The sequence below is a fragment of the Hippoglossus hippoglossus genome, chromosome 6 (genome assembly GCF_009819705.1).
Source record: "Hippoglossus hippoglossus isolate fHipHip1 chromosome 6, fHipHip1.pri, whole genome shotgun sequence".
NCBI classification, from domain to species: domain Eukaryota; kingdom Metazoa; phylum Chordata; class Actinopteri; order Pleuronectiformes; family Pleuronectidae; genus Hippoglossus; species Hippoglossus hippoglossus.
Genome location: NC_047156.1, coordinates 19,310,654 through 19,322,955, shown reverse-complemented (window position 1 = coordinate 19,322,955; position 12,302 = coordinate 19,310,654). Strand labels below are relative to the sequence as shown.

The window sequence follows — 12,302 nt, the reverse complement described above, 5'->3', positions numbered from 1 at the left end:
ATGATGTCTAACAAACTCCCGTCCAGCTGGCGTTCAGAGCGGGAGGTACACGTGAACACAAATTAAAAGCATTTCATGTCACAAAGTGAAGGCGTTCTTCTCTTTTACCTAATGTTCTAAAAACAAACCCGAGAGCAGCTGTGTTGAGTTTATTATTTTCTATGTGCTCTGGGTTTATTCTATAGGCCGTATATAAAGATGGACGACGCCTCTCCACTTCCTAACACTATCCAGAAATGAAGCTAAAACATCGAACGCTACCATCTTGCACATTTGGAGCCAGAGTCTGTGCAGTAGTGAGTTGGGGGGTGGGGGCTACTGATACATACACTCGACCAATCGTGAGTCAGTCTCAGCTGTCAATCGTAACATTACACCCTGTTTTTATAGGATCAAATTATTAAAATCAAACTTACTAGAAAAATGAACACTCGACCAAACATTCGTGTGATACCTAAAATGACAAATATAATCGCAGTCCCATCCACTGACATGAAGGAGGCGGGATGTATGACCAATACTGCAGCAAGCCACCGGGGGCAATCAAGACACTTTGGCTTCACTTTTAGGGAGCTGTTACGTCGTTTATCTCGATGTACAGTCTATGATTTATTCTTTTTAAAATATCAGCACAATTGTGGCCTGCTGACTTTCCTTTGTCCGTGTGTGTGTGTGTGTGTGTGTGTGTGTGTGTGTGTGTGTGTGTGTGTGTGTGTGTGTGTGTGTGTGTGTGTGTGTGTGTGTTAACCTCCGTAGACAAAAGCCACCAGTGTCAGATTTTTTTTCCCTGCTTTCAAATTTATTTTCCTTTTCTTCTGGCTTTTTCTTTTCTTTTTTTTTTATTTCCCTCTTTACTTTCTCTTTCTGCCCCCCACCCCCCCCCACACACACACTCCTGATCTCCATTCTCCATTCATGCGGCCCTGTCACAGTGATGATAATGATGACCTCTGTGTAATGCAAGCTTGTTATTGGCCCACCAGCGAGGCCAGTGTGTACACCCTCTGTTGCTTTTTCTGCATTGTCCATTGTGTCAAGAGAGAAACACTGGATCGTGTGTGTGTGTGTGTGTGTGTGTGTGTGTGTGTGTGCTCGTCTGTGTTTGTGTGTGTCTGTGTGTAGGTGAAACCCAAAGAGCAGGCAGGGCAGTCTGGCTGAGCTGCACAGGGGGATCTATGCAGAGGCAGAAAACTTCACCTGAACTGACCCTATGCTGTAGTGAGCTGATTAAACTGTAGGATTTACGGGATATCTGGGATGGATCATGATTTTAAATGACAACAGTCTCCATGTTTCACTGAACAAGTGATTATTTCAACTCGTTTTTAATTTCAAATAAACTTACTGTTGTGAGTGGATAAAACAAAACAGTGGCATTAAACTGTTGTCTATTCAAGACAAGCACCCGATTAACAGGAAGTAGGAGCGTCCACCATCTGAGTCTAAATGTCATTACAGAGAGCACTGATTCGTTTGGTCACATGGGGGCAGTGGAACAGGCTTTAAGCTCACCTGGTGAAAGTGCACTTGTGTTTTAATTTGGGGACATATTTTAATCTGATGAGTGTTAGTCTGATATTCACAGATGTTGCATCTGGTCTGGTACGCAGCATGGGCAGTACTGTGCAATTATACTGTGCAACAAGTGTTTTGTTGTTGTTGCTGAGACAGATGCCTCCTGCAGCTGGAAGTGGTTCGGTTACAGTGGTGAGAGTGGAGGTGTAGGCCCGTCAAACAAAAACAATGGGCTTAAAGATGAAAAAAGCTCTGTAGCTCTAAATGAGATTGAGTCAGAGGAGATTCCTCTGTGGGTTTCTCATGTGTTTCCATCATTACACATAGTAATCATTGTTAATCTACAAAATATTGAATAGAACAGCTTTTTTTAAAGATAACTTCAGCCACTGTGTCTTCACCCACAGGACAGTTTCAGTGTGAAATGAGAAGAGCGAATGCAGTGAGAGGAAAGATCCAAAAACTGGGTTGGAACTGAACCTGTGTCCACTGCATGGGGACTTTAACCTCCGTATACAAGGCGCCTGCCACCTGACCTGGGCGTATATTCACCAATGTTTTAACTGAACATTAAATTGAAGCTGTTCTGACATTAGATTTATTCAGTCAAAATATTAGGCTTGGACAGGCAAACACAATATACAGGTGTAACACAATGAGATATCTGTTACCAAGAAAAAGGCAGGCTAATTTAATTGATTACACAAAGGTGTAGGATTATTGTAGTGGTTTTATTGATTGTGATTTTTTTGCTATGTTTACCCATGAGCTATGTGTGGGCTTTTAATAGCATGCTGAATGGAGAATGATTTGGCTGTTTTCACATTTTCTATAGTGTAAAAAAAAATTCTAAATAAAAATAAATAAAGTACATTTCTAACTCTGTTACATTAATATTTTAGATCTATAGTGTAACTGAACATGAACAAAAGTGAAGGAAGGAGCAATGGTTTTTAGATCAGGTAAACATTTGTTTTTCATGGGAAACACAGGCACTCTGCGATACGCATTAATGCTAATGGCTTATACACTATTCCACTGATTTACAGTTGGTGATGGAAACACGCCAAGAACCACAGTTATGTGCCAGAAGTCAGGGAGGACGAAGATGACAGATAGACACTAAACATGGATGAAAATAATGCAGGTTTGAAAATTAATCTATATTTAATCCCATGAATGCAATATCTCATGGCTTGAGGGAATTTCTTCATATTTGGTACAAGTATTCACTTGGACTCAAGGATGAATTTATTAGATCAAGGTCACAGTGACCTCACAAAGCACCATTTTTGCCTTGTGAAGGTGATACCTCTGTAACGCTGTGAGGGAATCATCTCACATTTGGTACAAACATTCACTTGGACTTAAGGATTAACTCAATAGATTTTGGTCAAAGGTCAAAGTCACGGTGGCCTCACAAAGCATGTTTATTTTTTTCTTGAACACAACTTGATATCAGCTTGAGGAAATGTCTTCGAACAAACGTTCACTGAGGCTCAATCCCATTTCACCCCTTCTGCCCAAAGGGAAGTTCATTACATGTGGCACAAACTTTTACTTAGACTCGGGGATGACCTGAATAGAGTGGGTCAAAGGTAAAAGGTCAAGGTCACATTGACCTCGATATATATTAGGACTGCCCATAAGGAATTTCATTACATGTGGTACAATTCACTGGGACTCAGTGATTAACTGTTTCGATTTCAGTGGTCAAAGGTCACAGTGGCCTCAGAAACATGTTTTTGGCCTCTTGAATGTAATATCTCAAGAGTGCTTGAGGAAATTTGATCAACTTTTGATCAGTTGTCACTCAGACTAAGATTTTCATAGTGACTGTGTTTCAATGATCAAAGGTCAAAGTGACCTTTTATAATTCTGGGAAAAAATTATGTACAAATATGCACACGGAAACTGCACTGAATCACGGAGACAAACAACCGCAGTGCAGTAGTTCTAGTTTTATCCCTAGAATGTGGCAGTGTGAATTTAAATGACCTCACAGACATATTGTTAACGGGGAAATTAGACGTCAATTATGGGAAAAAACATGTTGTGAAAGTGAAGGACCCAATGGGGATATTAAAGAATTCCTTTCCATTTGGAATAAACATCATGTTAGTCATGCTTGTGCTGTGTGAGTAAGCACAGTCATAACAAAGGTGAGAAAAAAAACTATGCTTTAATACGGTCTGGTGTTCCACAGCCCAAAGCTTCAGGCCGTCTGAGGTCACAGCGGCGGGGGGAAAATGCATTACACATTCACTATAGCATGCAAGGACGGTGACCTGTGCAGTTGTTTCCCTCTGGCCTTATCGCTCTCTGTGTTCCCGCTCCGTCTCCATTGTCTCTGTGTGACTGAGAGCATTTCAATGACAGGAATCTTGTTTTGTTGAATAGCACGTTCTGCTCGGACATAGATGCCAACACATTCCAGTAGCTGGTAGTCTATCCTTCTGGCAGCCCCGCACCTCTGTCTCCTCCACTCTGCTCTCTTTTTCACTCCTCCTCCATTCCTCAGTGCTCCTCAAGGTGACCATCAGAGAGAAAGCGCTAGAAGGGAACATAAATGTGTCTCTGTTTACAGCGTCCCTGTGTTTTTGTGTCCGCGCGTTGAAAGACTATCTACTCCAGCCAGGACTCTGCTATACAGTGAATACATCGGCCTTCTCTTCCCTGCTGAACAAGCCACTCCACTTCACAACACCTAATTACCATTCATGACATGTCAAGGCTACCACACACTACCTCAGCCAGTATCTCATCATATCCATACCCAGCATGTCATGTTTCCATGTGTCAGTAATCATGCAATGGTAGAGTTTGGCAGGGATCAGAGAAAGCAGCACTTTAGCTTTTCTCCAGGCTTTATATCTCCCCAACAGATGGCAGTGTGAATCGCTCTATCAGCACCGGCCAGCTCGAGAGGACTGAGTGTCAGTGAAGGATTGCCATTCTACATTACATTCATAGTAAATTATAGACTTCTCTTCTCTTCTCTTCTCTTCTCTTCTCTTCTCTTCTCTTCTCTTCTCTTCTCTTCTCTTACGAAAGAGGGAGATAATTAAATTACCTTTTTAACTCTGATTTCCCTCCAAAATTCCCATGCAAATTCAGGAAAAATATACAGCAGCCTATAGCATAGTGAGAATAGTGTATTTCCATGTCTTTTGTATGTGTTGCACAAAGCGAAATAAGGCACTAAAGCACTATATACCAGTTGTTTTCCAGTGTCATCTTATACACATTTCACATAATTCACCCTGACATATTCAGCACCTCTGGAAACGTTTGGAAACTATTGCACTGGCAGAAGAAACAATATAAAGTTGTTTAAATGTTGCTTGGCCCCACAACATCTGTAGTAATTCTCCAGTATAGGTTTAGAAAGCAAAGCTGTGTCAAATGTCCATGGATGATGTAATGAGTTGTATGTCTCACATGGGCTGGTCACTGTTCTTGTTTTTGTTCCGGCTGCTTCAGTTGCCTAATGTGCACCAGCATCAGTGTGGATGAAAAAAAGGTGTTCTGAGGGAAGTTGATGCTCTCTGTTCAATTGTGGGTCCTATACACTTTTTAATCTTTACAGGCGGCCAATTGGAAACTTCACTGCATCAAGGCATCTATTCCCATAGATAGGCTGATGACACACAGCTTTATATTGATATCTCATGATGACCCCTTTTAATTTTAGACTATTTTAGATATCAGGTTATGGCGCATTAAGAATTTTCTACAGCTCTACAGCTTTAAAGATCCTTTTATTGTTTTTTTTTAAGGCTCGTAATGATCTTAGTCCAACCTATTTATCAAATTTGCTTGTATCCTATGAACCTTATAGAAGCCTCAGGTCTTCTGGTTGTGACCTTTTAATTACATCCTCATCCTTTTGTTACTGTAGCCCACGTCTCTGGAGTAAAGTCAGGAGCTACCTTAAATTCAATGTATTTTATGCATTTATTTGTTTATTTTATTTTATAGTATTAGAATATTGTAAAGGTAAATAGATAATACATTTAAATAATTGCATCCCTTTATTAATTTTTTATTTTCTGGATTGCCTTTATTTTATATTCTCTTACTCTGGTTTTACTTCAGTAAACTTAACTGTTCTATTATTTTATTCATCTATTTTGAATGAAAATGTTAAGATAAAATTAAATTGTATTTATTGAGTCTTTTCTTTATGATATTTTTGGTTTGTGTATGGATGGAGTATTGTTTTCATCGTATAAAACAGGTCATCTTACCATGTGTTTGTATTTAAAGTGCTATACAAATAAAGTCTTATTGACTCACTGACTGATTGATGGATTGATGATGACTTTTACCCAGTGGTCTCACTCCGTTGTTTGCTGTCACCATGTCGTTATTAGTTTTCCATTATTACTCTCTTGCCTACAGCTTTTTGGCCTCAGCTAATGTCCGAACAAGGATGTTGTCCCTTGTTTACTCCTTGCTTGGTTGTTGTTTGCTCTCTGCCAGGGGGAGTAGCACAAACAAGTGTGTGTACATAATGTATGTGCGTTTGTTTGTCTCCTCGTGTTTGTTGCAGTTTACCAGATAGCAGACAGTCACTCCCAGGGGAGGGCAGGAAGGTGGTCCAGGAAGGGTGTTCCTGTGTGAACAGGAGCTCTTTGTCCTCCCCGCTGTTGTCCCTGTACTTCATGTCTCCACCAGTCGCTGCAATGACTGGAGGTTCATGATGTACAGGTCACAGATCAGCACAGAGAGTTAGGGTTAGGGTTAGGGTTACAGGAAATCTTGGTAATTAATTATTGGTTGGACAAAATAAGCTATTGGATGATATCATGGGGAAAAATGAAGGGCATTTTCATTGATGATAAAAATAATTTAGTCTCAACCAATATCTAATTTATCTTTCTCCAGTGTTTTGAGAGACAATATATCCTCAGTGAATCCAAAAGACTTTTTTATCTTTGTCGAATAAAAAGGTTATATAACTATTTCCTAACTACTGTATCACTGCTTTATTACATCCTCTGTATTACTCATCTAGTGATAAAGGCAGTCATGCCCGAAGGTTACAAGAGTCTGCATTTCAGTTTGTTTAGAAATTGGGAAAAACAGTCAAGAAAATAATGTCAACTTAAACAAATGCTAAATTTTCATTTACAAAATATTGTATACATCTTGAATTGACTTTTATGCAGCAAAGCTGAAAAGCACCAGAACATGTATCCTTGTGTCTGTGAGTGGACTCAGTCAGAGGGACCTTATCTGGGGTCAGGGGAAAGCCCTGCTGCTGAAGTGCCAGGCCTGTTTGTGACTGTCTCATGTGTTGTCTGTGGTCAGATCGAGGCTCGGGGACAGCTGGAGCATCACCTGTCACTCGATCACATGTGTTTGTATGACATAGCAGTGGTGATACCCAACTACACACTACATAAGGTGGACAGAATTTGAAAAAGAACACACCCTTCCCAATGCAATGGCCCAAGAGTAAATACCAGTTTCAGGAGCCTTGTGTCCATTGCACTAAAATGCCAAAGGCAACTCAGTGAACCATATTTAATTACAAAATACAAACTAGCCCTAAAGCATGTCAAAGGTTCCCACTTTCTTTCCGCTAATAGAGATACAAAATGCCATGTTGGAGCCTTTTGTGTCTGTAAGATGAAAATGAAGTATAAATAGTACCTGAGGCCATTTACAATAGTAGCTGTAATAATTGCTTCTGTTGTAAGCTCTGCAAAATTAGGTCACATCTCAGAAATCATGACAACATACAATACTATGTGTCAAGCACAGGATGAAGGTTTATTGGCAAAGAACAACAATGTACTCAAGTACTCCCCAGCATTGAACGTAGGCCTCAACAGGATATTTGCATAACGGACAATACAGACTCTACTTCCAGTAATGAATATGAGTCAAGCCATTATTACCTCTCATCCGTTAACCTGATCATTGTAATGTATCTGTTTTATTTTGTCCACCTTCATTTGTTTTGTCTCTAATGCTACATCTATTATTCTACACTGTTTTCAAACTAAAACAATCTCTGTCCGCACAAGCGTTTTGGCTTTGTATCAATTTTAATCAACCACTTGCGTGTAAACAGGAAGCATTTGGTTGTTAGGCGCAGAAAGAGCTAGGCCAGAAATTGAAAACAGCAATTAGGAAAAGTTAGAGCAGGGATTTTTTTTCTCGGACCGACGATGAGGTGGAACTGTTACTGAAGCTAACGCAGGAGTCTAAGGTGGCCAGTTTTTTGGGCTAATGGCGGTTGAGGGTTGGGTTAGGGAGCCTGCAGAATTAGCGAAGGCTATATCTTGACAAAAATGACCCAATCAGCAAATCTGAGTATCCAAGGTCATTGTTTCCAAACATCTCTACTTCTGCCCGTCCAGACTAAAATGCAGTCCCAAAGTTTTCAAACTAAAAGAGCAATGTTTCGAAACTTCTAAGTTTGAGCGTCTCTAAAACTCCAGAGTAGTGTGGACACCAGGCGTATCTGTAGCAGAGTTTACATGGATGTAGCCTTATTCTTAACCTTGCATTCATCTTTTGGAGACTTACTGTAACCCTCACCATGACCACTACTTACCTAACTCTAACCTTAACCATCTTAACCTTAACTGCTCTTTTTTCTGACATTTTTCCCGGGAGGTATTCTCTGACTGACAGACCCACACACAGACAAACACACACCTCAGTGTAATTACACTATCTCTCTCACCCACATCCACAATACCAGGAGATGTACTCTTGCAACACACTCACTCACAACCTCCAGAGACACATTCAATAAACATGCACTTGCACAATCTTTCACCCATATGCACACCCAGAAAGCACACACACACACACACACACACAGACACACTCAGTTAGTGGCAATAATAAAAAAGTGTGTCTGCAGCACGCCTAACTAATTATGTTTTTCTTGTCTCTCGTGAGTCCTGTGGGCCACTCTGTTCAGACACACGGCAGGAGGAATGCCTGATCCTTTTTAAGCCCCAACGAGAATGTTGATACGTCTGTAGATTACTGCTCAACATGTTTATGATAGCCTATTATTCTCTAAGCTTCATCCGGGCCCAGCGCGTGCTTCGTCTACTTAGCGCAACTATTTAGGTCATGGTAAAATCTCAGAGGAAAGTACTGTGGTTGGTGAAACATCAGTGAACCTGAGCAAAAAGGGTCAATATCCAGTTATTCTTGCTCCATTATACTGTATATTTCATAGCAATCCATCATTTACAAGTAAGTGATGAAAACTGGTCTCATGAGCAGCCAGTGTTCTTGCGCAGGACCATACTCCTGACCTCAAGTTGACAATCTGTGCTGTGTTTGACTGGAGATGTACAAAACATTTGCAGTAATGAGATCTTGGAAACCCATTTCAGAAAGTTGTTGACAGAGATTTGTGCTCATTATAAAAAAGCAAAACTAATAGATTTGTTAGACACTTCGACAAAACACTTATAATCACTATAATCATTTCTTTTCTGCAACACATTCTGATATCCCAGATCTGTGCCTCCGATCATGGCTCATATTTCAACAACAATAATAGCTGCTGAATGTCCTGCTCTGCCATTAAAATGTCAGAGCCCATCAGGCACACGCACTAAAAGACGGGGAGAAAGAGGGGCCATATACCCGTTAAGCCTATGAAAATGCCATTGATGTTAACTGTCCGAATAGTGCCCTGCCAAAAGTACTGCACAGTTGGGCCGGAGTGGCTCGCTCGCTATCAGCGTCTTGTAAAGACGGGAGTCTGAATCTGACTGTTCTGCCCCTGGTGCATGAGATGTTATGGCTCTTTGATGTGCTTCGCTGTTTAGTCTTTGATTTACAAAGCGCCATCTCTATCATTTTTTCTGCTTTCTTGAATCCACTGGAGCCATTGGAAGATATTGGTGTGTGTGTGTGTGTGTGTGTGTGGTGTGCAAGCATTTCTGCAGGGCTAACTAGATAAGTATAGAGGTAAAACCAAGGCCAAGGCTGTGAAGATGTAGAAAATCCCTTTGAAGGCTGTGTGCAGAATTGTGCGTATTGTACGTGAATGTGTCCGGGTGTGTATGTATGCAGATCTCCTGACAGTATCTGCATGTATTTGGTTCTGTTTTTGTACTTCAATCACACAGTTGGAGACATTCATGTGCTGTCACACTGTGGTCAGACTGGCTGCACCTTGTCGGAGATGTGTCTGTTGGGTGACACACCTGTGTTTGCAGTTGGGAAAGCGTGTAAACAACAGCAGTGTGTGTGTGTGTGTGTGTGTGTGTGTGTGTGTGTGTGTGTGTGTGTGTGTGTGTGTGTGTGGGTGTGTGTGTGTGAGTGTGTGTGTGTGTCCGCCCAGGGATCATATGGCTCAACAGCTTTTGTAATGAGTGGCTTTAGCATGTAGACAGCGACTGGCAGACTAACATGTCATTACACCCTGTCCTGCTCTGCGCTGCTCTGTCATTGGTATATGGCAACATTAAAGAGGCAGCAGCATATGAAAGAAGAGCACAAACTCGCTGACATTCTTTGTTGTATAACGCAGGTCTATGCTGTATGTGCAGAGTATGTATCCCGGAGGCATCCAGCTGACTCGGCCTGTTTTGTGTGTTGAATCCAGGTTCATCTGATGGACCAGAAAATGGACTCAGTCCTGCGGATTCTGAAGGAGCAGTTCTCGCCCAAACCGCAGCTGACGTCCAAGCCCTCCATCCGCAGGGTGACCATCCAGAAGTGCATGGGTGCCAGCATCGATGAAGGGCCCTGATGTCATGGAGACGGGCGTGCTGCTGGGTATGATGATGTCATTACCAAAGGACAATTACAAAGGGCACGAGTACACATACACAGCCTGGCCTCCAATACAGGGGGCTTGCGCAAAAATAATAAGGCAACTGAATTTTCCGAACTCCATTCCCACTTCTTCTTCGAAAACTCCAAGGCCTTCGACCCCTAAGAAGAGAACAACTGGATGCATAGAACCACAGAGAGTGGTTTTGTAAGACAGTTGACTTTCTGATGATTATAGGCCTGTAAGGGTCTCTCTTTTTCTACATGCAGCTCTCTCCTCTGCACCAGCATTGTGGGCCCTCTGTCTTTTCCGTGCAGCGACACGCCACATGAATTTATTTCACTACATTAGCCTCATAATCACACTACTCAGATGATGTTAATTTATGTGTGGCCTGTCACTGAGCTGCATTCCTGCACTCCAAATATTATTCCAAAGCTAACTAACCCAGTAATGAAGCCGTAATGCAATCAAAGCACCCGAGTTCCCCAAAGACACAGAGAAAAACCCAGAATCCAGCCATGGCAGAGGCATTCCTCAAATCCGTCTGATTATCTTGGCACCATCCACACCAAGTACACAACAGGGTTATTTCTATAGCCACATATCCATCTAGCCTAACTGTACTTAGACTGCGGCGGCTGTTTGTTAGTAGTGATCAAATAACACGAGGAGGGAAAGGCAGATTATCTGTTGACTTTGCCTGCGTTACAGGGACCGGAAGGCTGGAGTAAAAAGAAATGGAACTAAAGAAATGTGTGTGGGTTGGGTGGGGGTGGTTAACGCGGTGCTGATTTACAGCTACGTTTGGGCTAATAAAAATAGCCAAACTGCCAAGACAGGGCCTGGTGCAGTGTTACAGAAATACAGTCAGAAGTTATGGCACGGCCTCTGTTTGCTCAAGGTTTTCACTGAGAGATTTCAAATGCATATCGATCACAGGCTGCACCAGGACCAGGCTTAATATGCCCCATTACCCTCTTCAGGGGGGGGGGGGGCTCACTCTGCTGTGTGCAATTTGAAATAAATTTGCCCCCATTAGACATCTGATTATTTTTTTTCTCTTCTGAGCTAATGAAGTGCTGAATTCCTTGTAAGGGGAGATCACTCAATGTGAGTTTCTAATGAAAAGAAACACTGGAAAATGTGCAGAATTCAAGCTCGGAGGAGCGGGCGCACCGATTCTGTCCGAAACGTTTGGGAAATATCAGGCTACCGCTGAGAGCCCACGTTTGGAGTAAAAAGACAATGCTCTCACTGTGCTCCCGTATTCATTGTATTTATCTGACTGGACACGGAGGCATGTAGGAAATAGAAAATAGAAAATAACATAACTATGTAGCTACTGTTTGAAAGGCCTCCCGTAATTATAGCATTCACATTCCTAAAAAGTCAGATGCACACACAAAAGAGGGATGAACAAGGGAAGGGGAGAGGAGAGAATGATTCTCTGCACCAGCATGTATTTTCAATTTTTGCAGTGATTGGATATTATTTATCTTCCAGGAAATGAAGTGGTTGTATTTTGAATAAACTCTAATTTTGTGACAGACCTTGATACATATCTGCCTGTCTGATCTGCTGTACAGTTTTATAAGAGATGTAAATAGAAACATTGCCTTATTGTACTGTATTTATTATCATGTGGAAAGATCAACCCGGAACATGTCTGCTTGTCGGTGTGATGAGAAACACAGGCCGAGGCTCCCGTTGTACAGATGGATGGAAATGATTGTAAATGATATTCACGCATACCCTCTGCAATGTGGCTCTGCTGTAAATAATAAAACTCCCATTTCATTACGCTCTGGCCCGCTCTCTTGGCTCAGGGAGAATTTGATTACCAGCTCATCTGCTCCATAATTTGCTTTCGTTGGAGGGCGAAACCTGTCTCGCAGTTTCTCTCAGCTGTTTGCTGAAAATCCGGAGCTGAGCCGGGTCAAGGTAAGCCACAGGCCACAGTTTCCATCCAAATAAAATCTCCTCGGCTCATCATCTCGCCGAATTCCTCTCCCACTGC

The 12,302-nt window shown here is 41.8% G+C and overlaps 1 protein-coding gene across 1 annotated transcript in view; it reads left to right on the top strand.

Moving 5' to 3' along the window:
• The window catches only part of kcnq1.2 (potassium voltage-gated channel, KQT-like subfamily, member 1.2), a 176,822-nt gene extending 164,743 nt beyond the window's left edge, over positions 1-12,079 (top strand). Inside the window, exon 19 of the mRNA XM_034588885.1 lies at positions 10,112-12,079. Coding sequence (XP_034444776.1) covers positions 10,112-10,258 — 147 coding nt within the window. The 3' untranslated portion in view covers positions 10,259-12,079. The remainder of the gene's footprint in view (positions 1-10,111) is intronic.
• The last annotated feature ends 223 nt before the right edge of the window (positions 12,080-12,302 follow it).